Source organism: Molothrus aeneus, chromosome 5 (genome assembly GCF_037042795.1).
Source record: "Molothrus aeneus isolate 106 chromosome 5, BPBGC_Maene_1.0, whole genome shotgun sequence".
NCBI lineage: Eukaryota > Metazoa > Chordata > Aves > Passeriformes > Icteridae > Molothrus > Molothrus aeneus.
The window spans coordinates 4124739-4152558 of record NC_089650.1 but is presented as its reverse complement, the minus strand read 5'-3'; the positions used below and the strand labels follow the sequence as shown (position 1 = coordinate 4152558).

Here is a 27820-nt window from a genome sequence, read left to right as displayed (position 1 = left end):
AAAGCTGGCTTGTATGAAATCATTTCAGCCCCATGATCCTCCCAGCTATTACCAAGTTTCTTGCTGGGTTATAACTTTACATAAGTTCAGTGTTTGGTGTAAAATACAGAGGGCTGTATTTCTCTGAAAAAGGTCTGAAGCAGATGGCCACATCTCCTCTATTCCCAATGCAGCAGATTTATTTTTCACTCAAAATCCCCGCCATTCAATCTGAGGGCCACATTTTTACACTTACTCAGATGTTAATGAGATTTGTTGTTCAGTTCTTCAGGTCTGAGATTTCAGTCCTTGAGAGCTGCACTTGATGTTCCTTGTGGGTCCCTTCCAACTCAGAATATTCTGTGATCTGAATATTCCCCAGGGAGTGTTATCAGCAGGCTTGGCATACCTCTTGGAGATCATGCTGTGTTGTGGTCTCACTGCCTGAGACAGCTGGAACAGCTGCTTGTGGAGAGATACTTGCCTGCAACGCCACGTGGAGGGTGAAAAATGGATAGAAGTTCAGTTTAATTGAGTTGCTGGGCGTGTGCTGGGCAGCAAGGCTGCTCTCCAAGGATGGAGAAACAGCACAGGCCAGCATGCATCATCAGATTTCCATCTGTCCGATAAACAGAGTGGAAATCTTGGAGATATACTTTTTATTATTTATTTACTCTTAGTCTGAAGGATGTCAGAAGATATTGGCAATTAGAAGATATGCTTTGGAGAGCTCCAAAATTGATTTTGCTTGTGATGGTTGCTACAGAGATCTGTTGCAATGGGAGAATAAGGGTCACCTCTTACACTGAAAGCAATGTTAACACAATTGTAAGGAAAACAAGGAACACATCTCCTAAAAAACTGCAACTAGTTGTTCCTTATGACTGTTTCCTGATTACTGGGCAGATTGCAGGAGTTTTGGTGAACAGAAATGAATACTTAAGGTGATTCTTAAGGTGAAAGTACCTGGTGTACTTGCTCACTGTAGGAAACTGCTGTGATATGTAGCAAGGCCATGGATGTGTTTAGAATCATAATAAGAGACATTTTCAGCTTTCTTAACAGATGATCTATGTGATAAGTGTCCAAGGACAGGAAGTACATATCTGTTTAATAGATAAGATTTTGTGGGAATTTTTGCTTAGGGTATTCTTTTTATTTCCTCTTTTAGTTTGCTGAGCAACTGGTGGTTTAAAAAAGGCATTTTAAAGAGGCTTTTAGAAGCAGTTGTTCTCCTTGCTGTGTAGGGGTACTCTGTGTGGGTAGAGAGAGTGGAATAATCATCTTCATCTTTGTGTGGTCTCACTGCAAAGACAAATCCTGAGCTATAGCCATTGGGCATTGACTCAGTTGTGGCCATTGTCCAGCTGCCCCAGGCTGGGAGCAGTGTGTCCTCTCCTGTGCCCTTACAGCTGGACTTCAGAGTTGAAAAGATCACAGGCTTGGCTTCTTGGAGCCAGAACATCTTACTAATGAGGGGGGTGTCTGGTCAGTTTGCTAATGCAGTTTTATTCCAGAGTCTCTTTCCTGTGGAAATTAAAGACCCCACTGGTTTATTATTGTATTCATATCCTTTCTGTTTTAGACCTACATGAAATGCTGATACCCATTGAAGTTGCTTGCAAATGGCAGGAAGTGTTTTTCCTTACCTTCCCTGCATCACACCTTTAGTGCTTTTAATTCAGCTCCTTTCTTCCACATTCCCCACTGTGTTCCCTCATGGCCGTGCTGCTCATGGGTTGCTCTCTCTTTGAGAAGAGTTGTTTCTACAAAGAAAAACCTCTTAAAGCAAAGCATGAAAGTAGCAAATTAAAACCTTTGGTGCACTGAGGATGAAAATGCTGTTCTAGGTCTGGCAAGTGGCTCAGCCATGTTTTCCACTTTAAATTTTTAAAGCAAAATTGGGTACTGAATCCCTGCTGAACCTATACTTTCACCCTTTCAGCAAAGGAGAAAAGTAGCATCAAAACATGGTGATGGGAGAGTTTTGCCCCCAAAGAGTCTGATTAATGGCTAAACCAAATTTAGTTGCTTTTAATGTTTAAATATTTGCAAAACTAACATTATCTGTACTTGGTTTTAGTCAGTGCAGAACTCTGTTTTTTTTTTTTGTATGTTCATGGCTGCCCTGCTAACTTAAATATGTGACTGTGTAAAAAAGGGAGACTTCTTAACCATGATGTGTCAGACCACTGCCAGAAGCAAAGTAAATGAATGTCCTGACTGGGTCTGGCACATGTTAGCTTCCTAATTCACTTTCCCTGCTCAAAAAGATAAGAGGAATGCAGGCGTCTCCCTTTATCTCCCAGAGTAATAACCTCAGCAAAGATTTGAATGGGACACAGGATTATTAGGATTTTAAGGTCTTGCTTTCCTTTTCAAGCAGGATGAAACTAAATGTAATCATCTGTTGGGGCAGATGAATACAATGGGTTCTCAGCTGTAGGCTTTCATCACAGCAGAGATCTTGTGTGATTTGGCCTGGCAGGGCTCCGGGCTCACAAAAATTTTGTGAGTGTCAGATGTTTGGCACTCAGAGCCAACCACTGAGAGCTGCTGTCATACTTGTGTCTCCCTGTTTTCTAGTCTTTAAAATGTAGATTTTTGTCACCGTTTTCAGCATGTGGTGTTTAGAGGAGACTGATGGAAAGCTGCTTTGCTGATTCCAGTTTCAGTTGTATGGGCTTGATCAACTCTGCTCAAATGCTGCTGTGAGTGCTCCAACAGGATTGTGGTGCAGGCTAGGAGAATGTTTGCTCAGCTACAGAGCTGGGCTTTTATGGATTTGGTGTTTTCTAGGAGCCAGCAGCCAGTATGGTGTGGCTGCTATCTTCACGGGGACTATTTTCTCAATTTCTCTTCTAAGAAACAAAAGAAAACCAGGGTTTGAAATTATGCGTCTCAATTTCACAGCCTATTTTCACAATAGGACATGGAGCAGCTGCTGTAGCCATGTTTACTTTGCTCTTGAAAACTGCTTTTTGGGATTTTTTTAGTGTCCATAGCATGCCATAGCACCAATGTTTCCCTGTCCCTGTTGCAGGCTGTCCTACCAGAGGAACGATGACGATGATGAAGAAGCTGCCAGGGAACGGCGCCGGCGGGCTCGGCAGGAGAGGCTGAGGCAAAAGGAGGAAGGAGATCTCTCAGGAGAAGCAACAGAGAAATCTGAGGTCAATGCCCAGAACAGGTAAATGTCTGATGTTGTTTACTGACAAACCAATGGTAGTTTTTGTTCAGAGAAGTGCCTGGAAGAGGTTTGCTGTGGTGCTTGAGTTTGAAGTGCTGGGTTTGGCCATCCTTAAAGTGAAGAAGGACCTCACACAGTGAGGATCATCCTGTCTGTGTCTATGTAGTAGGGTGGGAACATCACACATCTGGCTCATGGCACATATCCAGGTGTCCTCAAGGCTGTCTGTGGGGTAATTCAGCCGAGGCTCATGGAGGCTCTTAGATCCTCTCAGGTATGAGTGCATCTGGCCTCACAAAACACCACAGCTCTGGTTCTGCTCACAGGGGTCATGGCACCGTGGGGCCAAAGCACTGGGGGCACCCAGTCCTCAAGCTGTGGCTGCAACACACTTGCAAGGTGCTGGGTGTGAGCTCCAGAGCACAGCACTCACCTGGCATTGTCAGGGTCAGGCAGGTATAAAGAGGAGAAAAGCTCATGGAAGGAGGTGACACTTGAAATCATGGAATCATCCAAGCTGGAAGAGATCTTTACGATCATCAAGTCCAACCATCATCCCAGCAGTGCCCCTGCAGCCCCTAAAGCATTACACCATATCACTGCTATCACCACCCACTTGTCACAAGCTGAGTGGCCTCCCTGTCTGTCCAGAGATGGCCTTGCTGTCCATCCATCATTTGTTTAGTTTCACATAAATAATAATACTATAAATAATAATAAAAACAGTATACCCAGATTTCCACTGGCCATAACACAACTGATAGAAATAAACCAAAATTGTGGTGGCAAGTGATATCAAGCACAAGAAGCAATTTAAGGCAAGGAGAATGGACAGAGAGATCAAAGCAGCAGCTAAATTTTGAAGCGTGTAACCTGTTGAGTTTTCCAACCATGGAACGATGATGCAAGCTTTTTTCCTAAAAAGAGTGAAGTGCATATGTTGTTAGAAAGATTTTTTTGGGTTTTTTTTTTTTTTTAATGCAAGCCTGTCCCTTTCGCACAGTGTGGCAGGAGAGGAAAGCAAGCGCTCCACAGATGATGAAGCTGCATTGCTGGAGAGGCTGGCGAGGCGGGAGGAGAGGCGCCAGAAACGCCTGCAGGAGGCCCTGGAACGCCAGAAGGAATTGGACCCCACGATCACAGATGGGAGCTTGTCAGTGCCCAGCAGGAGAGAAGTAAACAACGTGGAAGAAAATGAGACCACGGGCAAAGAGGAAAAGGCTGAAACACGCCGAGGACGCTGTGAGATTGAGGAGACAGAAACAGTTACCAAGTCGTACCAAAGGAACAACTGGAGGCAAGATGGGGAAGAAGAGGGGAAAAAAGAAGAAAAAGACAAGGAGGAGGAGAAACCAAAGGAGGAAACCATAGAGGAAAATCAGGTAGATGTGACAGCAGAAAAATCCACTGATAAAGAAGAGGGAGTAACTGTAAATGCAGAGGAACACAAAGCAGAGAATGATACAAATGCTGTGCCAGAAGGGACACAAAGTGTAACTGATGCTGTAGATAAAGAGAAGCTCAGGGATGAGGAAAAGGCTGAGGAAGAAAGGAAGGAAGCAGAAGAAAGGGAGAGGTTAAAAGCAGAGGAAGAAAAGAGGGCAGCTGAGGAAAAACAGAGAGCAGAGGAAGAAAAGAGGGCGGCTGAGGAGAGGGCTAAGGCAGAAGAGGAGAAGAGGGCAGCTGAGGAAAGAGAGAGGGCTAAAGCTGAAGAGGAGAGGAGGGCAGCTGAGGAAAGAGAGAGGGCTAAAGCTGAAGAGGAGAGGAGGGCAGCTGAGGAAAAACAGAAAGCAGAGGAGGAAAGGAGGGCAGCTGAGGAGAGGGCAAAGGCAGAAGAGGAAAAGAGGGCAGCTGAGGAAAAGGCTAGGCTAGAAGCAGAGAAATTAAAGGAAAAACAAAAGATGGAAGAACAGAAAATAGAAGATGAAAAACGTCAAGCAGCTGTCTCAAAAAAACAGGTACAGTAAACATTTTGCACCAAAATAAGACACCTGTGGTTTGTGTGAAATGTAATGCAAGAACAGATTGAATTGGAATTTCCTCACAGATCTAGTCCTGTACTGAAGTTACTAACACTTGTGCTGTGGCTCTCTATTTTTAAAAATAAATCCCCTCCTGCTTACCAATAATTCAGTGCACAACAGGCCTGACCTCACCCCATCATTCAAAGAAAACCTTGCATGTTCAGACCTCTGCATGTGCTTTTGCTGCCTTTTTCCCCCATCAGCTGCTATAAAAACTGGCCTAATGCAGTAACCCATGAGGTGGAGGCACACACATCTTGGCAGAAAACATTATGAGCACCTGTTGAAGTGTGTGAGGAATGCTGTGTGCCAAATGTAATCACAGGAAAGGGCTCTGTACTGGGACACTTGAGCATGATGCCACTCCAGGGAGAAAGGCCCAAAGGGAGGGAGTGGGAATGGGAGGATTTGGAGAAGGGTGCAGGGGGCACAGCTGCACACAGAGGTGTGGGCACAACAGCACATGATGGAGTGGTGGCTGCACACTGGATTGGCACGTGAACACCGCGTGGAGAAACAAAAAAGCAAACAGGTGCAATGTTTTTATCTTTAAAAATAAATTACTGAAAACCCAAAAACCAAGGAGGAAGAAAAAGTGGAAGCTAAAAAGGAAAAGTTGCCAGAAGAGAAGCTCCAAGCTACCTCCATACAAGATCAGGTAACTCATAAAGCACTGATTTAGATGTGATAGGGAAACTTGAGATATGAAAACAAATAAGGCACCTATAAGTGAATGTTGATTCTTCAGCAAAGTACTTAAGCTTGTGCTCCACTTCAAGAACATGGGTAATCCTGCTGAAATAAATAGGGATGAAGCTCCTTAAGTGCTTAAAATTAAGTAAATTCTTAAGTAGTTTGTTCTTTTGGGGCTTTAGGACCAATTCCTGTTTGTCTTAAAACAAATATTTCAGGAAACTCAGTTCAGTCAACAACACAAGTATGGTTTTCCCTCTGGGGATGAATTTTTCAGGACAGTATCAACTAATCATCCTTCTCTGGTTTCCTCTCACCTTACTGTGAACTTTTTTCCCTATGAACAAAACCTACTCTAATAATCATCATCATCATGATAATTGATAATAATCATCATAATGATAGTAATAATCTAGGCCCTTTGGCCAGCAGACTGCCTCAACTAATAATTCCCCTGCAAGCTGCAACACCCCATGATGTAAACTGTGCATACCCAAGATTCTTCTTTTGTTTTAAAGAGAAAAATCCACCAAAATTACTGCATTGCATTTCCACTGTAAACACAGGAGCTGGTGCCATGGTGTTTTACTGTATGGTAAGTAAATAAGATTTGGGGACCATTTACTCTTCAGGGTGCAGATGGACACAGGGAGCCATGCTCAGTGCTGTGCAGTGGTTTTGGGTCAGTGCAGCAGCTTTCAAACCAGCCTCTGATTCTGGTTAGGGGAGACTGCTCAGAGACTGGTCAGAGCCTTGGAAATTTGGAGACATTTGGGTTCAGGCAGGACTGTGTGGCTTAAAGGGGGAGACAGCACAGATTTCTGTCTGTCTGGTGGATTGGGACCAATGAGGGTTGGGGAGGGTCCACTCCAGGGTCCTTAGTTAGCAGATGAGTTTGGAACATGCTTAGCTTACCCTCAGAGAGCAGTGAGGAAATAGCTGCACAAAAAAAAAAAAGGGATGGATTATATTAAGAAGACAGAAAATTAATTCCCACTATTCACTTTTGCATGCAGTCTTTGAATATCACAAGTAAATGTAAAGAGGAGTCTGTAGCTGACCACAAACTTTGATTTGTGGGAACTTGAGACACAGTTGTCCTGCTTGTTCTTATGTAGAGCTCGGCCAGCTCTCCCTGGAGATCTCATCATGCTTTTAAGCCCTACCCACTGGGCTAGATTATTCCAGGAAATTGGCAAGACTTATAAAAGTTACTTGTGATTTTTGGTGTTTCCATCTTTGGATGCTGAAGCTGAGAGAACTTAATAGAATCCCACTTCTAGTGCAATGCTGAATACCCATCCTGAGCATTGAAAATCTCAGTTGTTGCTTCTTTACTTGTGAACAAAAATGATGATCAGGGAAGATCAGGCTCCACTTCTCCCCCCCCCTTTCCAGGACACAAAAATTCAGTGAGGTCTCTTTCTGAATGTGCGTGCAGCTAAGAGGATGCCAGTGTTCCATGAACAGGACCCAGAGGGAACAGAATGTATCTGCATAATCAGGTTTTGCTTTTGCTTTGGACCTCAGAGTTCAGGTTTTGATTAATTTGGCAAGAAAAAATTTGTCTCTTTTTCTGAACTTCTGCACAGTTTTTCGTTCTTGAAAGTGACCTGAGAAGTTCACAAGACCAAGCTTTCTCATGATGTGAGACTCCTGGTATTTCCTGCTTCCAGTTTGGCCAGACATGCTGCAGCAGTTGCTTTTCTCATGGTGTTTGGGGGTGGCAGCTGACTCTACAGGGGAGCCCCAGACCCAGATGCCCACAGCTTTTAACTCCCCAAATAACTGAGCCCAAGTAAGGACTTGGCCGCAGATGGGCCCCAACCTCAGTAACTGATTTGCTTCAGTCTGAAGGTGTTCAAGCTCAAGATTCAGAAATCGCAGCTCTCAAATAATAGCATAAAAATCAAACAGAAAAGAGGCAGTATAGAAAAAGATAAAAATATAAATATAAAGCTGGAAATTTGTTAACCATGCCTTTGGTGATGTTGTAGCTTGATATTAAGATTTGTGAGATTTGCCACATGTGAGCACAGGCGAGCTATTTCAATTCAGGTAATATCACCTGTCTGCTCCAAGTTGAGTCCTTTTTGAATTCAGCAGAAGCTGAATTAGTCTGTCATTTAGGGAAGCAGCTTATTTTTTAAAGAACTTATTTTTTTGCCTGCCTTTGGAATGAAATACAAAGGATGCTGCTTCTTTGCCAGTCAATCTCTGCTTTGGTATTTAAATTACTAGGAGAAGGATTGAGCCCAAAAGATGTGAAATTTATTTGTAATATCTTGTTTTACCATCTTTTTGAATGAAGAGGCCAAGCTGTGTTAATGGCTTTCTCAAATGCAGACACATTGTCATAAATCATACTGGCTTCTGAAATGCTATTTCCTAACCTATTAATTTTTAAACTATATTGTTTTAATATTAGTTTTCTCAGTGATTTCAATTAAGATGTAAGAGATACAACCCTCCCCAGTGGACCTGAATCCATAAGGCAGCTGGAAGTGTTGGCTTTTTAAAGAAGACTTAGGAAGGTCTTGATGAAAATCTCAGCAAAGGAAATCTTATGCTCTCAAAACCCCAGGACAGATATCCTGGCACAAGGAATCTTGCACCAGTCAGCACAGCCTGTTTCAGCATCACCCTGAGTGGGGCTGAAGGGTTGGGAGATTGCTGCTGTGAACATGATCACCCATTTGAGTTGGCAAGGCCCAGAAGATGGTCCTGCTGTCTGGTGGCATTCAGCAGGATAAATGAATAGCCCTGCTTGTCTCAGCCCAGCAGGACCATTCCTTGAGGCCCTCTCTTGCAGCATCATGGCCACAGAATGCACAGCCATGGAAGTTAAGCTCCCCTCTTGTCCCTCAGGGAGCTGCTGCCAGGCCTGGTTGGAAGGAGGGGGTGGGAAAATCTGCTCTCAGAGCAGAGCAAATGCCTCTGTTGGTTGTGCCCAACATCCCCCACCAGCAGCAAATTTGTTGAAGTGGTTTAAGCATCCTGTGCTCACTTCTAATGTGTGCTGCCATGGTGGCATCCATTGCTCAGGGGCAGCAAACTGGCCTCAGGTAGAGTCAGGCTCTGACTCTGGGGCTTCACTCTGCACCAGCCTTAGGAGGATCTTGGCGTTGAAGGCTCTGAACTCATCCTTTGTAGGTAAAGATTTTGCTTCTCCAGGAGTTGAGATGGGTGGATGTTCTTCCTCTTTGATGAGGAAGAACAGAAATTTCTTTTGATTTGAGGTGTGAAGCTGTGTGCTACTTTTTCATTTCAAGGTGCATCTTAAGACACCTTTAAGAGCAGCTGTGTTGCACACAGGACTGTTACAGAAGTTCTTTACCTTTCTAGTTAGCAAATGGGATTGCAACAGGCTTCCAAAGTATTTATTCTTGAAAGGTCTCCATTTGAATTTTATACAGAAGGTATTTCTTGCTTGCCAGCTAGAACCTTCCTTCAGCGCAGAGCTGGGGAAAGCAAATAAATACTTTGGAGGTAAATTTTTCATCCGCTGTTGAAAGTTGGTTTTGGCTGGTGGTCTTAACTAACGGAGAATATTTCTACCTGAGGATGCATAACTTAAATCAGTTCACTTTCTCCCTTACCAGCATCTAGCCATGACTCAGCATGCTGGGGTCATGCCATTTGTGATATTGATAAATACTTCAAGCTCATAACTCCAAAGAGATACTGAAGAATTAAATTTATGCACAAAATATTCTTTATTACTACTAAGAATCATAAGACAAAACTTTTTAAGGATAAAGGGAATTTTTACTTGTGTTTTCCAGAGCATTTCCTTCTTCACAGGTTTAAATATTTATGTCTGATAATGCTACCCATGACCAACCCCAGGCAGGACTGTGCTTTTTGTCAGAGTAAGTTCTGCTCTGATATCAAGATGATTTTGTGTTTTGGCCATTATTCTTGCAGTAATGAAGTTTCCCTCTGCTGTCACACTGAAAAGAGCATAAATTTTGTCACACAAACTTGACGTTGGTTGGAGGTTTTGTGTTATTTTTATTACACCAATGCCCTAAACCTGGTACCAAAAATGTGTTGGCAAGTCCCAGAGAGTTTGCAACCCGCAGTCTTGAGAAGCAAGAGGTGAATGATGCTGCAGTGGGAGGAAGAGTTGGGGGTGCATTTGCAGAGTGAAGCAGTGTGGTGTCACAGCCACCTTTCACAGAAGACTGATAATCTTATTTTCAAGATGCTTTGACCTGGAATTCAGGTCAGGACAGCAAAGTGACAGTTGATCACAGTTTAGAGCTTTGTAGACCACTCCTGTCCTACAGCACACGAACAGTTTGAAGGCAGTTCCCAATCTTCCCAAGAAATTTGTATTTCTCAGCTGTTATTTAGAATGCCTCGTTCTGACCTTTTTTTTTTCTTTTTTGGTGTGTCTTGTCTTTTGTTCTGTGATCTGTGCTGTGTTCTGAACAGGATGACAAAGGTAAAGCCCCCAAAGAGGAAATGAAAAGTGTCTGGGATCGCAAGAAGGGCGTTCCTGAACAGAAGGCGCAGAACGGGGAGCGTGAGCCCCCTGCCTCCAAACTGAAACGTACTGAGAATGCTTTTGGGTGAGTGCCAAGGGAGAACTGGGCTTGCTCGTGCTACAGGGGCCACCTCTGGGGCTCTGAGTGGAGGAGCTGGGCTGGCACCATCAGCAGTGGCTCAGGTGTTCACTGGGCTGCAGGTCTGCAGTTGCTGAGCTGTCCCCACTCTGCTGCAGGAAAAGCATCAAGTTCTGAAAGCAGCTGGAAATGGCCTGGCTCCCCCAGCAGAGACAAGAGGCTTGGTTTGACTCTGCTGTAGCTTTACTTCCTTACTTATTTCTAATATCTACACAGAGACCAATAGTGAGAAAACCCTATATTTTGTGTTCTCTAATTTTTTTAGTCCAGTCTCAACTTTTACTGTAGTAACCTATTTCCAATTACCCACCTATCTTTAATTAACAGAATAAAGCACAATCCAGTTGTGCTTTATGTGCTTTCTCAAATGTCCAAGAGAGAAGCTCTAGAAAGAACTTCCCTCTTCATTTCAAGGCAAACATTGAAATTAATGGCTTTTGTAGAAAAGTGTTTTTCCAGTTAGGTAAAAAACTCTCCTAACCAAAATAATTTTTTTTCTTTTTTTTCCCCCCCTTCCTTTTGATAATCTGTGTCAGGGTTTGATTTTTTTTAAAGGAAATATTTGGCTTGTGGTTATATTGGGAAATTCAAAGAAGGTAACAATTTTCTAGTGAAAATTTTATTTAAAAGGATCCTGCCTGCTAAAAGCATGGGATACATGAAATAGAAATTAAGTTCTTCCTTTTAGCAGGAAATCAGGAATGAGTAGGTTAGAAATGAAATTTTTTCTCCTTCTGCATCTCTCTTCCTCTTTTACATTGACACAGGCAAAGGAAAGGTTAAGCTCTCCAGGCACTTTGAGAAATCTGAGCATGGCAGATGGGATTTGCTATTGTATCTCAGCATTCCCCTCATGATTCTGCCGGGAAGAACAAACTTTCTCAAAATAAAATGCAGTTCAAAAGACCCTGGAGACACCCTGACCTAAGGCCAAAAGACAGACAGTGATGGAGATGGAACAGCAGGAAATTTGCCTTGCTCAAAACTTGGGTCACATCATCAATAACAAGAATGATTTTCTAAAAATATTTTTGATGTGTTTTCATTTGCTTTATTTCCTGTGGGAGACAGGCATTAGTGGCAAAATGTAGATTTGAGTTTCCACTCCTTTTTTTTTTTTTCTTTTTCTGTTTTTCTTCTGTTTCATGAAATTGTGAAGAAGCCTGTTCAATGACCTTTTACCAGCTGAGTAGAAGATTTGGGTTGGCAGCATCAGCAGAGGTGCCAATGTTTGTTGGGTTGTTAGGTATGAATTAGGGCTATTTTCTAATGAACTGCCCCCACAGAGTTGGGCTTTGTCTGGAACTGTCCTTTGTTCCTTTTTTTTTTTTATGCACACATCAGATTCTATTTAGAAAGAATATAACTTGGCTAACTTTCAGTGGTGAGAACTGAGAACAAAGTAGGGTAGTGGAGGCTAAAGAAAAGTGTTATCTCTCTTTTGGTCTACGTCAGTCAGTAAGAGAAATACAGAATAAAATCCCATTTTATGGCTTCCCCTTCCCATCTCCCCTCCCACCTGCCTTCCTCCCTATTCTCATACAGGACTGCAAAAGTCCTAAATGCAATGTAACATGTTTTTTCACATTGTTCTGATGTTTTTGGCTCCCACAGGCCACGTCTTTCCTTTTCCTCCTTGTCTGAAATCTGGCAACCAGCTTCATTTCTTAATACCAAAGAGGTTCTTACAAAACTCTTTCTCCACCCAGCACCTCAATACTAATTTCCCAATGTTGACAGCAGAGAACACAGATTTTCCCACAATCTGTTGAAAACAGAGGAGTTGGATGTGGAGGAAAATAAGGATAAATACTGCCAGTGTATTGTCTGCTATTTTGGATTATGCAGAACTAGTCAGGGAAGAGCTGTGAGCAGCATAAGAATAAAGTAAGATCAAAACTTAAAATATCCTTCATTTTAAGGAGGCCAAAGCAATCACCCAAGGTCTGCAAGCAAGAATCAGGGTAAATTCTGCCACTGGCTCAATCAGCTGAGTAGCTGCTGATTTCATTGAGTCTCACTGCACTGAGGGCTAACCTTCCTTCTGTGCTGATGAAGTGGCTCTTCCTCAGCAAAATCTTGGCAAACATTCTTCATTCGCTTCATTCTGAAAGCCAAATGTTTGCCCTTGCCAGGGGGACCATTTTGTCGATCTGAAGTGACTTCTTGCACCTTCTCTGGGCCCAAAGCTTGCAGGTCTTGGTGAGGTGGCAACACAGATTTAGAGACCAAGAGGCAAAGGAAAAAAAAAATTGAGGTTCCTGAGTTTGTTTGCTGGAGGGGCTAGGACCTTGCAATGAAACAGGAAAGCCCTAAGATACCCAGGGATATCTTTTGTCCTTTGCATTGGATCTTTGGAAATTACATAGTGCCTTGTAGAGGCTTGTGGAATATTTTGGGTTCTCAGTACTTCTGCAAACTGAACTGGGGGTATTCCAGGCTGGACACCCACTCAAAATCACACCTCAGGTGTTGCTCTTCCCTTTGTTTTTGAAAGGCTTAATGAAATTTCAAATTGAATTTCCAATGTATTCTCACACTACTTCATCGATTGTATATGTATTTTTCATTTAAAAAAGCAGGAGCTCCTTACTGTTATTTGGCATCACTACCTGATGCAAGCCCTTATTTGTGGCCACTTAAATTAACTTGTCATATATTTTTTTAGTGATACAATTCCTAAATCACGCGTGCTGTGCTAGAACCAAATTTCATTCAATTTGGTAAGATCATGTGGGGGCAGAGAACTCTGTGTTAGTAGATTTTATTATGATAGAGAAACTACAAATAATTTAGCTCTGGTCTTACAGCCTCTTTTATGTGGCTGACTCCATCTGCAGGAGACATCTGTCTGAATGAAGAGCATCTTTGCTGGATTGGGTGTGATTGACTGGATTGCAAATTTATATGGAATTTGTTTTTTATGTTGTCATCTCTCTAACAGTTACTGTTGGAATCTTTGATTTATACTGTCTTGTGGTATTATACTCTGCAGCACTCTGGTTGCATTAATGAAGTCATTTATATCTTTTTTTTTTAAGATGCCAACAATGCAGAAAGTTGTTTTTTTTAATTTTTAATTCCATAAATGCATTCATCTTCTGTCTTTTTGTCAATAGCACACTTAGAAAGCTTCAGTACCTATCTCCTTGTCAGCAGGAACATTAAACACACTTAAGGAGCAGACATTTGTCTAAACACTGATGTGGTAATTATTTAACAAGGTGATGCTATCTGACTCTGTTGGAAGCATGCACTTCACCTGTGCAAATTCTTTAGGTTTGGGGGATTTTTTTTTGGCATTCTTTCTTTCTGTCTCATGTATTACAGCTGCTTGGAAAACTCCTGTTTTTCTCCTGTGGAAAGTTACCATTAATAATTTCCAGTTCCTTACTAAAATGTCATATTTTCCCTAGAAAATGTAAGGAAAAGACCTGATGAACCTTTCTGTTCATACATGCTGGTGGAGTTAGAGTGATGGGTGTTATAGATGAGATGGGAATATTTTTAGTTTTTTTTTTCTTTTTTAAAATACTGTTGAAACTGGAAAACTCCCTCCTCTCTATTTCCTCCTGTTTTCCCCGAGTCAAGTGAATTGTTCTGTCCCCAAAGATACTTGTCTTTTTCTAGAGGGTTTATTAAAAATATTTGCCCTTGAAAGGAAAGGATTAGTGCATCCTTTATGACACAGAACACAAAAGAGGGGTGGCACAAGTTCTCAGGCACAGTGGTGTGTGTGGGAGAGATTCCTTCCTTACTGGCAGGGATGGGAGAGGTGCTCCTTGTAATATCCCAGCCTAACAGCAGCTTTAATTCACAGAAGGCTCAGAATGGAGGAAATTGTACTTGAAAACACCAAGTGAAAAGGATATAGATCCTAGTTTTGGGGAAAGCGTGAAAAAACACTGGACGTGGCAGGAGGCTCAAAGCTTTCAGTACAAAAGTACCTTTTGTACAGGTACACTATTCCAAGTGTATTTTCAGAGGAAAGCTGGCATTTTAAAAATGTTGTTAAGCATCCAAAGTAAATTTTGTTTTTATTTTTATGCTGGGTTTTTTATCTTGTTAGGTAGAAGTTGTTTGCTACAAAACCTGACATATTCAGCTCTACACAGTCTTTCCTCTTTCTTCGTTTTCTCTTTTCCCGATGGAAACGTTTTGGGCCAGCCACAGCTTGCAAGGAGCAAGAAGTCTTAGAAGGCAGCACCTTGCTCTCGTGTGTGTCTCCCTAGACCAGGGAATGGCCCCCCAGGATGGAGTTTCCAGCAGACACACCACTCTGTACCTAGTACAGACCCAGTTACAGCCAACAACACTGCCTCAGGTGGCAGAGAACCAGTCCCTGCTGAAGGAACCTTCTCCTGACTCGGTTTCCTGACAAACCATGCTAAGAAAACCCCGCATCCCTCCTGCCAGCTCTAAGAAAATCTGTTTAGACACTGGGGACTCAGAATTGTTTGCATTTTGAAAATTGTCTTATGTGTCTTATGTGCGCTTTTGATTGTTTTGTCATTTTGTGTTGATTCAGTTGATCCTTCAGAGAAGCTTTCTTAATAATATAAAAAATGGGTAATTGTGGAGACCCTAGGGTGGGGAGGGGGGGTGGCATTCCCTGGTCTAGGGAGACACAAGAAGCTTCCCTCAAAAAGCTGTTAGACCCTATTGGCTCCTTGCCCTGTTCCTATGTATAGGAATAATTACCAATATAGCTAGATGGGACGTGCCTGAGCTTGTCTGGCCCTTGGTGCTGAACCAAACAGTGGCACTGTGGTGTTTCACCCCAGAGACACTTTTGGCCGGTTGGGTGTGTGGTGTTTCACCTCACAGACACTTTTGGCTGGCTGGGTGCTGCAGCTGGACACTTGGAGACAAGTCCAGGCATGCAGGAGCTCTGGTGGCTCTGGGATGGACCTTTCCCCCCATAACAGGGTCTGCTCCTCAGGTTTCCCTCTGTCAGAGAAGCTTTAAGGCGATGGTGAGGGAAAGGAGTCGGTTCTGATGGATGTTTTTAATCCAGAGTTTTATTTCTGGCCCAGAGGCCTCTGAATGCAGCAACAGCTCCAACAGAACTGCCTGAACCTCGTGGTTGCTGTTCCTTTTATAACCCCAGGGAGAGGAAAGGGTAGGGAGCCGCCAACCAGGTACAGGAGAGGAGGTGTTAAGGGACAAAGGACACTTGGATGGCCCAATGCCCCCCCAGGGGTAGAGGGCATCCTTTGAATCTGCCAATCACTCCACACCCTTCTGGAATTCCAGGACTGACAGACAGTGCTCAGCAGGGGTCAGGGAGGGGAAAGGAGAGGTGACTGATACACCGGGGAGGGACCTGAGGTTCTGGGGTAAACCCTGAAATCACAACACGGCACCATTTTCCCTTTCCTTGCCTTCCCAGGCGCTCCGGTGCGAAGGGCGCGGCAGAGGAGGAGGCGAAGCCGGGCGTGGAGGCGCTGAAGAGGTTGGAGGATCAGCGGCGCCGCCGGGGCGAGAGCGAGAGTGAGGAGCTGGAGAAGCTGAAGGAGAAGCAGCAGGAGGCAGCGGCAGAGCTGGACGAGCTGAAGAAAAGGAGGGAGGAGCGCCGGAAAATCCTGGAGGAAGAGGAGCAGAAGAAGAAGCAGGAGGAGGCTGAGAGAAAAATCAGAGAGGAGGTGAGTGTGAAGTATGGAGTGTTGCACTTGGGTTTATTCCATTTATTACTTGTGGTGTTTTTAGGGTGCCCTGTGGCAGGAAGGAAATGATGAATCTGAGTCTATGTTCTTAGAAGGCTAATTTATGATGTTATTATATTATATTAAAGAATGTTATACTAAATTATACTAAAGAATAGAGAAAGGATACTTACAGAAGGATTAACAAGATACTAATGGAAAACTTGTGACTCGCTAGAGCCTCGACTCAGCTGGCTGTGATTGGTCATTAAGTTAAAGGAAGTTAAATTAAAGTTAAACAATTCACATGAAACTAATCAAACAATGACCAGTTGGTAAACAGTATTTAAACCACATTCCAAAGCAACAAAACACAAAAAAAAGCAAATCAAATAATTATTGTTTTCATTTTCTCTAAGGCTTTTCATCTTCCCAGGAGAAAAAATCCTAGCAAAGGGATTTTTCAGAAAATATGATAGTAACAATTACTATTTTACTTTCACTCTCCTTGCGTTAGTCAACAGCTCTTTGCAGCATTGTCTAGTGAAGACCTGAGGTAAAACATGCAGCATCCAGGTGATGCAGTGCTGGGTTTTTCCCCAGCCAGCTCACAGCTCCATGCCAAAGGTGGGCTGTTCCCAGAAAGCAGCACAGTCTGGGATACAGCTGTGGGGCTTTATCTCTACAGCACAAGCTGATAATCCTCAAGAGCAGGAGCAAGGACAAGGGAGAGGTCTTTAGGTTGGTTTCCAAAAGGATTTATTCTATGGAAAGGTCAGGGACCAAAGACACAGAACACAGGCGTGGAGGGGTTTTTAAAAGGGGGACGTTCAAGGGGAGGGGATAAATCAGCAGCTAATCTGAAATAATCCTGGATAGGGGTAAAGGACAGGGTTCACAAAAGCATCTTCCAATGAGGGAAGGGCCACAAGGACCCCACATGGACGTGGAGGGGAGGTTGGGTCACATGGACTAATGGGAGGTCTTACTTTAGGGGATTTCTGAAGGGGAATTCCAAGCAGGGTATTGGCACCAGGTAGGATTGACAGGGAACTCCGGGTAGATTGATAATTTGGACCAAACCATAAACTTAGGCAATAACAGAACATGCCATTAAGAGTAAAAACACACCACAACATCCAGGGTATGAAAAAATGTTCTAATTCTAGCCTTAGGACAGACAGGGCTCTAAAATCTGTTTTTTAGAGTCAGGATTTCCTCTGAGATAGCTGCAAATTTCTTATCTTCTTGGGGATTCGGAATCTTGGGGCAATGCTATAGCCACAGATTTTTTTTTGATACATTATGCAGATTGAATTACAAAGTGCATGTCAAAATTTATCTGCTGCAGATGGGCTGGAATGCTAATGTTATATATAGTTACAATGGGCTAGATCTCATTAGGGAGATATTCTTGTCTGTTTAAATATTGAGTATCCAACACATCTGTTTTCTTGTACTTCCTCTGCCAAGGGACTCTACAAATAGGATTTCCAAGTCTCTGGTGCATCATTTAGGAATCCTAGTTGTTTGGAAAACAAATGGTAAATGAATAATACTGATGGTATCTGGCAGCTGAATGCCAATTCCTTTAATGTTCTGAGCTCTTTACAGCAGAACTCAGCAGATGCCAAGACTGCACAATGCCTTGCTGGTCAGACCCCACTGACCAGTGCTCACAGTGGTGTTGCTTTAAGGGCTCCTGGTTTAACTTGCAGCTTGTGAAGCAAAACTCATCTCTGGAGGGAGATCTGCAAGCATTTAATCTTGGGTTTCTTGGCCACCTATTGATTTTTTCATGTTAAATATTAACCTTGGCACAATAAATGTCAGAGTAGAAGGACCGAAGAACAATACCAATATGATACATGAGAATACGGAGAAACTGAGCTTGAGCCTTTTTCTCTGTTTAAGTGGAGCTCCATGACAGTAAATTTGGTGACTTTACTGTGAGGAGCCACTAGAACAGCCCATACTAATTGACTTTCTGGCATCTTTAACACTGATGGATTGGCATTAACACCTTTATAAATTTCAGGCAGATCACTGAACTTTTTCAACGGGCATAAAAACCTGTTTTTAGAAAATCTGGTAAATATTTGCAGGGCTGCACAGCCCTGTGATGGTGATATAGATTCTGGAAGAATGAGTAAACATTCATATTTTTCAAGGAGGAAAAGAGGAGGATGAAGGAAGAAATCGAAAGAAGAAGGGCTGAAGCTGCTGAGAAACGCCAAAAGATGCCGGAAGAGGGTGTGTCGGAAGACAAGAAACCATTTAAATGTCTCAGTCCTAAAGGTTCATCTCTCAAGGTAACCTCCCCACTAGCATCTATACAGGACATAAGAAGCAGTGGAGCTTGTAGTCCAAACCAACAGTCCAACATCAAAAGCAATGTTTAAATCCTTGTAATCAAACACAGGAAAATGCTTTGATAGACTTAGCCTGAAACCTCTAGCTGAAAGACTTAATTCATTGGGATGATTGAAAATTAGAATCCCTGCTTAGAAATAGAGAATAGACTGGCAACTGTCTCTTCTTGATGAAGAATCTCGAAAAAGGATCTTCACCTCCATGAGAAAATGATTTTTGAAACTTAGAGCAGTAATACTGTGTTGTTTTAAATTTATTATAGGAGTGCTTTGTGAACTGGAGTAAAATCACAGAATCATTTAGGTTGGAAAAGATCTCTTAAGAACATTAAGTCACAAATGTTCTCACTCCTTCCACATCTACAGTTATTGTCTTGCTTGCCAGATTACTTTGTCCTTATGCATATTCAGCCTAATCATCATTAATTGTAATTGACCTGCATGGGAATTCTAGCTTATGTCTAATCCCCCTAAAAATAACATCTAGAAGTACTGGGCTGGATTTCATTTTCTTACATAACAAAAATTACAAACCTCACCCTTCTGTTGCTGCAGGATTTCTAAATGGTCTTTTGTGGCCTATATTATATTAGAAGTGTGATAAATCAATTAAATGGTCTTTCAGCATGGAAGAGGAATCCTGGCCCCACTGAAATTATTGGGAGTATTGTTTTGGAATTCAGTCTAGTTGCTTTCTCAGCTCAAATCTATGAATTTCTCAGCTCTGCAGATCTATTAATGTTTTCAAAGTTCTTTTCCTTTTTGCATTTTGTGTCATTAGTCGTTTAAGAATCCAAAACATTTGTCAAAAGGGCCACTTAGTGGGAAATAGGAGAGAAAAGAATCAGATAGGAGCCCATTGAACCATAAATTGGATCTCCATGAGATTAAAACTGTAACTATTGAGTGAAAAATTGCATTTGGACAAAATTAGCTTTAGCTACACTTTGATTCAATCTGGGGATTTGGGTCTGTTTTGTGTCCAGTTCTAGCAAATACTGAGTCCAAATGATTTGAACCATTTGAACCTGAAATACTGGGAGAGAATGCACGCAGTTGTAAACAAAAGATTGCAAAGCTTCATGGCTTAGTCTGATTAGTTAAACCTGGTCTTGCCATTTTGGTTGCTAAAGATGATGTCTATAACAGACACTACAAATGTACAGCTTCTTCCCAGCCCTCCTGGGCGGGCTTCCTTTTCTTCTGTTTATTGAGATGCCTTTTATGACATACATATGGAGCTTTGATTCACATAAGGCTCAGAATGGAGGAAATTGTACTTGAACACACAAAGTAAAAAGGATATAGGTCCTAGTTTTGGGGAAAGTGTGAAAAAACACTGGACTTGGCAGGAGGCTGAAAGCTTTCAGATACCTTTTGTACAGATGTAACACTATTCTAAGTCTATTTTCAGAGGAAAGCTGACATTTTTAAAATGTTGTTAGGCTGCAAGGTATGTTTTTTAATGCTGGGTTTTGTGTCTTTTTAGGTAGAAGTTGTTTGCTACAAAACCTGATATATGGAGCTCTGCACATTTTTCCTCTTTCTCTGTTTCTGTCTCTGAGAAATTGGTGATACTCTGCAGATTCCAGCCCAGTGTCTGTGGGTGGCCAGTGTAGACGTGTAATGTTGTAGAAGTTCACACCCCAAACTGTTTCTTGGAATCCTGTGGTCAAGAGCTGAGGGGAGAGTAATCTGAGTTTATTAACCTGATGTGAAACTTGATGTCAAAATCCAGTTATGAGAAGGCAGTCTATTTTGTTACCTTTAATTTGGACTGACTTCCCAGGCTGGTCTCAGCTGGTTGGCATGCAGCTCTCTCACTGTCTGCCCTGCACTGCCCAAGTTATCTCTTGATTTGTAAAGCATCTGGCACAGCTTTTCTCCTGTGATGGATGTATCAGCTCAGATCTGCCATGAGTCATGTGAGAATCCCAAATGCACAGGGGTGGGTGGGTGGTTGGAATTAAGACTGAAAAAAGGGAGGCTCTGTGTAAAATTAATGCATGATACATGTGCACGTTCTGACTTCTCCTGGGTAACAATCCGGCAAAGCACTTTTTTTTTTGCTCCTTCCCTGTCCTTCCTGATGTGATAAGCTTTGGGAAGAAGAAGAAGCTCATAGGAGTGGCTAGTATGAGGGAAGGAGGGTGGTGCTGATTGCCAAGGGAACTTCAAGAACAAAGGGAAGAAGGGAGCTTAACTGGGCAGCAGGGTGGCATATTGCCATCCCATGGGTGCTGCATCTGTCCACCAGGCAGGCCATGGGCTGGCTTGGCTTGCAGACTCAGAACTTAGAGACCAAGATGTGCAGCTCCTCCCCATGGATGCCCAAATGTAAATGTGCATACATGAACATGGACAAAATATACATATATGCTTATATTGAGGAAAACCTGCTGTGATTGTCTAGTCTGGCCTCTAAAAATCAGTGTTGACAGCTCCTGTTGTTTTAACTGGTAAATACAGAGTTTCTCTCAAACCTGAGGCAACACTTCAGCAGAGATACCACAGTGTGGAGTCCTTCAGTGACAGCTCGAGGGTTGGTTCCTTCTGAGGGGACAGTGAAAAGAAAACAAGCCTAATAAATACAGGCCAAGTTCATCCCTAGCTCAGGGACAGAAGCAGCTTGCATTTCTCAGGGCTGGGTGGACACCCTGTGGTCTGCAGTGGTACCAAACTTCTGTTCAACCTCTGTCCTGTATCTTGTTGGTTTTTTTTACATAAGGACAAAGCCTGGAACAAGCTCTGCTGCTCTCCCATCTGCCTCTAGCTTGTCCTTTGCCTAATTTAGTTAATGCAAAACATGATGCATTCAAAGAATGTCGTTTCCTGAAAAATCTTTGATCATTTTGCTCTTCAGACAAGTTCATTCCTCATATTTTTTTTGAGAAGGAAGGTTATTGAGTCTTTTTATTCTATTCTCTGTGTAAACCAGGAGAGTACAGGATATTTCAATAATAAGTCTCCTCTTGGGGATGAGCACCACCACTAGAGAAGTGCAAAAGCAGTTAGGTGTCGAGGGGAGGGAGCAATGGCAGGAGGCTGGGATATCCCTGTCTTTGGAGAAAATGTCTCCTGGGAAGCAGGGACTGATGTGGCAGCCAGCACTCTCTGCAAGGCATTGCTGACAGCTAACCCAGCAGACAAGACTTTAAAACAATTTTTTCTTTAAAGACCTGTCTTGTTTTATCTCATTATTTCTCTCAGTACCTGACAGCTGGGGTATTGGAAAGAATTAGACTCCACACAATCAGTTCTCCCTAGATGAGCTATTCTCGAGGCAGAGGGAAAACAGAATGGTAAGAACAGGATATGTGACATTTGCTGTTCCCAATCTTTGATGCTGATGGCAGCACTGGAGTCTTTAGGTAAACTGAGCTGAATTGGCAGACTCTGCTCAGGTGCTGCTGACAGCAGGGAAAAGCATAATTGTGGTTAGTGAAGCAAGAGGCTGAGTGAGCCACTCAGGGGGGATAAGGAGAAGCCTCTCCCAGGGACTGCTGCTCCAGAGGATTTCTGCTAGGTCCTTCCACATGTTGGATAGGAGGCAAAATTAAAATACGGGGTTTTCTGTGTTTGTTTTTTGTTCCACTTCCTCTGTGACCTTTTTTTTGAAGATAGGCCAATTTACAACTTTCTGTTGTATAATATCCAATCCACAGTTTAAAACTCCTATGAATCAATGTAATACTTTTTTCTGTAACAAGTTTTAGTGGGAATATCCAATGATTTTTGTTTCCCAAGTCATGATCTCATATTGTGTGTTAACTCATTCTTTCTGGTCATAATTTAATTAGAGTTGACTTTTTTGAGTACGTGTGTGTTCTGAAAGTATTCCATGGTCACAGAATATAGTCCAAGCTATTTAACAAGATTCTGATAAGATAAATGCAGTAAAAAGATTATTCTTATTTCCCAAAAACTGAGAAAACATCTTGAATTTTATGTTAACCACCTTGCTTTGCCTGTTTCTTTTACAGATCTATTTTGTCATACTGTTTACTGTATGTGCCAAACGGTTTAAATTCTTTGCATGGAGTTTGTGTGATGTGCAGTGGGTAAATGACCTTTAGATGTTGCTGTGCAGTCTAAATGTGTTTGACTTCTATGTTGAATACACATGTGTAGAGGTTTGTTTGCTCTAGGTGTATTCAATGTCTGCTTCTGCTATCTTTTGAGGGGGATATTCTAGAATAAATCCTCACATAAATGTGCAAAAGGTATTTTATCCCTCCATGCTTCCCCAGCCAGAGGGCCTTGCTCAGCTCTGAGGGTTTCTTCCTAACTCTTTTCTGTTTATTTTCTGGTTTTGCTTTTCCATTTTCCTCTTCTGAACAACCCCTGACTTTTTCCTGATCCCACAGCCGATAACTGAGTAATAACTGAGTAATACACAGTGATAACTGGTAACTGAGAACTGCTGTTACCAGTGGGTAAAGAACAACCCCACTTTTGTCTTTTTACCACAACCACAAGAAAAATATTCCTGTTCCTTCCCACCTCTTCCCCCAGTGCCCACTCAAGCTGGTTAGCTGGCTTTCCTGTTGTGCAGCAGCATCTCCCCTGCCTGCACATAAAAAGAGTGAGAAGATCCAATAAATGAATTATTAGGCAGTTGCCATAAGTCCTGGTTCTTTGAGAGAGTCCATATTATTTGTCCTTGCTGCCCACCAGGGTTTCACTGATGTTTATCTGGAGATAAGCTGGAGGCTCTTGCTGGAATAACTCATCATTTTCCTGCATTGCTGGTTATGACCCAGAAGTCAGCATTGGGGAAACTCCTACTGTACCATAGCAGAAGTGAGGCCATGTGTTTCAAGTGACCATCCTCGATCTGTTTGGTCACTTTTGAGCCATTTCCCTGCTGGTTTTGTGGCATTGCCAGCTGTACCTCCTCTGGGTGAGAGAGCTGTGACCTTTTCCTGCGGGTGTGCAGGGCTCCTGCTCCTGCCGGTCTTTTGCTGCCACCTTGTGACATCCTTCCACTGAAACAGGGGATTTGTCCTGGCAAAGCCCATCTTTGCACTCAGGACTGCTTTTAGCTCGTGTTTTGGCAGCTAAAGCTGGTGATGGAAATGACTCTGTAAATTGTATGTATGTTTTAGAGTTTCAAGGTGCCTTTGAGCTGGGTGGGTGGTAGCTGGAGCTCCTCCAGTGAGCTCCTCTGGCAAATTCTGCACTCAAGTGAACTGCCTGCTTGCAAGGGCTTGAGAAATAAACTGTGCATGCCCTTTGATGGGATTGCTGTAGGATTTGGTATTCTGGCATAGCCTTGGATGCTAAAGGCACTGAAGAGAACCATTTAAAGGAATGGCTGTCATTGCCTTGTCTTAAAGGCACGAATGCCAGAGCAGTCACGGTTAAAGTAAATTGGAAATGGAGAGCTCCTGCTGAGAGTGGGGAATCCCCAGGAATCCAGCCAGGCTGATTATTAATCATTTCAATCCCCTAGAGCTGCTTGCATGTATTTTACTTTTAAGTGGAACTGTAGAGCCTGGCATGAGAAATGGAACAATGCAATGTTGATAAGACTTGAGGAAGTTTGATGAAAATATTTCTTGACTCTGAATACAAATAGATGCACACATTCCCCATCTCCCCACCACCCAAAGGGAAATGTTTTAAAGCTTTATTCAGGGATCGAGTTTTTTGTTTTCAAAGTATTGAGAGATTTGACAGAAGCCATATGAGACTTTCATGAGTCTTTCTCCTTGGGGATGTCACAATATTTTCGTATTTACAGAGTAGAAAATAATGATGAAATGTCAGATACCAGTTTGTATAATAACAGCTGGTAGATACAGATTCAGCAGTGATGCTGCCTGAACATGAGCAGGGTTTACACTGATGGGTTTTTGGAGCCCAAATTTAAATTGATCGTGTCCTCCAAACACACATGAGTAAGGGAGGTTTTGTGGCTGAGCTCCAAACCTGGCCTAGTCTGATCCCTCAGCTCAGAAAAACTTTACTAAATTTATACCAACTTTATTATCTGTCTGTCTCAAGAGATACATACTTGCTCTTGTGTGGGAGATATGAGGATGACATAGGCTTTTGTGCATATCAGTCCCTTCCATGAGATAGACTTCTTCCCTTCTTTCTGTGTTGTTCGTTTATTCTTGTTACATATGAGGCACTGAGGAAACGTGTAGGATGCAAACATTCATGCAGAAAATACATCTACTCTTACGAATCTGTAGCATAACAGGCTCCCGTCTATAAAACCTTTGTGTGTGTCTGTGAAATTTCTGTTGGAATGCATCTCTTTCAGATTGACTTTTTTGACATTTAAAATGACATTTCAGGCTAGCCTTGCACAGGCTGACCCTTTATGAACTCTAAACTTAAAGCTTTTGTTCCTCTCTTTTCTAGATAGAGGAGCGAACAGAATTTTTGAACAAATCTGCTCAAAAGAGGTAAATCAAAGAAAACAGTAAGTTGTGTTCAAACAGCAGTGTTTAAGTGGAGGGAATAATAATTCTTGTTTTTTTTTTTCTTCCCTACTTCCTACAGTGGAATGAAGCCCACCCAGACAACAGCAGTTGTCTCAAAGATTGACAGTAGACTTGAGCAATACACTAGTGCAATTGGGGTAAGTAAATTCCAGCAAATGGATCTGGTTACTAATGGCTTTGGGGCCTTTAATCAGCCTTTGTTTTGCTGTTCAAGAATTGCAGGGTTTTCTGATCACAAACTCTTCTTTAATGTGACTTCAAGAACAAAGTGCTTGAGGCCCATGTGTAACCAACATCTAGAGATGCATCTAAACAAAACCTCAGATTTGGGTCTTCGCTTTCATGCTGTAATTTACTGTTTTGTAACTGGCAGTAGCTTTGGAGGGTTCAGCCAGCATCTCGAGTGACAGTCACATCCTCTGCTTGGCTGGTGAGAGACCTGTCAGCACAGAGCTGATGGTTATCCTGAGCAGAGCTGACCTAGCAGCTGATTTAGGAGAACAAGGAACTGGCTCTGTGCTGCTGGCTGCCACCCGACAGTGAAATTCCTTGGCAAAGACAGAGAACCAGTTAAGCAGTGACAAAAGGGAAATCAAAATCACATTAAAATGCAGAACTTGACCCCAGGTGATTTTGAGAACTGTCCCTAAGAGCCAGAACTGAGGGCTTTTTCTGTCCATAGTCCAAGGTAAAATAGGAGATTGACACCACAGTATCCAGCTGCCATCTGACTTATTTCCTTTGCTGAGTTTCTGATTTGTCCACAACTTGCCAAATCTGTCTTGCTTTGCAATGAGAGAGGCAAAGCATCACTCATACAGGTTCTTATTCTCATCCAATCTATGATATGTAAAATGTACAAGGATTTTGAAAAGAAGAAAGAGGACAAATTTGGCTCCGTGTTTTTAGTAACCATGCAAAAGACAAATTTGCCCCAGGAAACAGCTAAAAACTCCCACCCAATTCTCCACTTTTCAAAAGAACACCTTTTTCCAAACATATTGTGATTGCTGAGATTACAACTGAACCTAGAATGCTGAGGTTCTGTTGTCTGGGGTAGATGGAGAAGTCTGATGCTGAATGACAGAACAGCCTTTCCCCCTGCCCTTGCAAAGGGATTCCCTAGCTCAGGCTTCCAGGAGCCAGGTGTAAGCTAAGATTTTAAACCCTTGGAGAAGTTGTGTGCAGAGCTAAGGTTTGCCATGGGTTTTAGAAAGGTAATAACACAAAAATAAGGGAGTGCCACTTTCACAGCTGGTTGTATCAAGAGTGAAACTGCAAATCAAAAAGCTGAGAGAGTCTCAGTGGCACTTCTTGAGCTGGGTACTCCTGCTCATCTTTGCATGATCAGTGCTAGAGCCCCATGGAAATGCTGCATTCCCCAGAGTCAAACCACCCTGCAAATCCAGCTCTCAATGCCAAACACCAACTGGCCCCAATTTTTCCCCAGGGCACAAAGGCTTCAAGACCTAAAGCTTCCGACCTGCACGTTCCAGCCGAGGGTGTCCGTAATATCAAGAGCATGTGGGAGAAAGGGAATGTTTTCTCATCACCTTCTGGGACAGGAACACCAAATAAGGTATGTGTTTAATTATCCTAGTGATTGTAAAGAATTGTGCTCTTATTGTTAAGGACCTGGCCTTGCGTTCATATTCCTGTGAGTAAGCCTGTCTGCTCCTGTTGGCATCACTGGTGAAGGATATCCCAAAGGATCCTGAAGGCCTCAGAAAGCCACAAGATGGTGTGGCTGCAATATTGAGTATAATGGAAGAATTTAGTGACCTACTGAGCTCAGTTATGAGACATTCCAGAGCCACATCAGATATCTTAGAAAAATACATCTGGGCCATTCAAGCAGAGTACAAAGAAATTCTTTGAGTAGGGCAAAATTCTTCTGGGGAACAGAAGAGCTTTGAATAGACAGGATAGTGATGATATTTTCTAGATAATTTATAGAAGTATTTGTGAGACCTTTATCTTTTCTGTGTAAATCCTTAAAGCAATATTTTCTTTCTATAAATTGATGTGAGTTGCTGGGCATTTATCATAGGCAAAACGAGGAGCCGTGGATTGAAGTGGGTTATTACAGATAATAATTAAATTTTACTAATTTGTTCTAGCCTTTTAATTATTTAATGTTTTAAATTTTAGGCTACTTCTCTATTGTGTACCTCTTTTGAAAAAAAAATAGTTTAACAAGAGGAAAGAAGTAGATTTGAACTGATGTCTCTTCTATTAAGCTAAAGACTTTTGGAGTTTGGGCTTGTGGTAAAACCAGCATGTTTATGTCTGACATTTATTACTTGGGTAGCAGTAAAGTGGAGATGTTTTTGTCAGTCCATGTATATTATTTTTGTAAACTAGGGGGCAGCAGCACTGTGTAATTCACAGGGACAAACCCTTCAGAGCACACAGGCTGTCTCTGAGCAAGCCACAGGCTCAGTGAGGACCTCTCTATTAAACCCAGGCTTGGCTTTGCTTTTAAATCTAAACCATGGTAAACAGGGCAAAAAGCCATTCTGAAGGTCTCCTCACTGAATTTTATCATTTTGCAGGAAACTGCTGGGCTGAAGGTTGGTGTCTCCAGTCGTATCAACGAGTGGTTGACCAAGACCCCAGAGGGCAACAAATCCCCTGCTCCAAAACCTTCTGTAAGTAAACTTGGAACAGCCATCTCTTCAGTAGGTGGGCTCTCTCTTGGGGCAGGGGGTGCTTCCTCCACCAGCTGATGGCCTTTGGAGGAACTCTGCTTTGTGTCCTCTTGGCAGCTCCCAGCCCTCTGGCTGCTGGCTCCTTGTAGTCAGAAAATGGGGAGAGGAAACAGGGCA

General features: G+C 42.6%; 1 protein-coding gene across 8 annotated transcripts in view; it reads left to right on the top strand.

Moving 5' to 3' along the window:
* Positions 1-27820, top strand: part of CALD1 (caldesmon 1) — a 172215-nt gene that overhangs the window by 138847 nt on the left and 5548 nt on the right. For 6 of the 8 annotated variants that reach the window (XM_066550472.1, XM_066550471.1, XM_066550474.1 and 3 more), the window contains 10 exons: positions 3023-3169; positions 4173-5127; positions 5777-5851; positions 10327-10463; positions 15910-16162; positions 18334-18474; positions 24910-24953; positions 25051-25129; positions 26443-26571; positions 27548-27643. In XM_066550472.1, the coding sequence (XP_066406569.1) occupies positions 3023-3169; positions 4173-5127; positions 5777-5851; positions 10327-10463; positions 15910-16162; positions 18334-18474; positions 24910-24953; positions 25051-25129; positions 26443-26571; positions 27548-27643 (2056 nt within the window). The remainder of the gene's footprint in view (positions 1-3022; positions 3170-4172; positions 5128-5776; positions 5852-10326; positions 10464-15909; positions 16163-18333; positions 18475-24909; positions 24954-25050; positions 25130-26442; positions 26572-27547; positions 27644-27820) is intronic. The other 2 variants (XM_066550476.1, XM_066550478.1) reach the window with 2 other exon arrangements.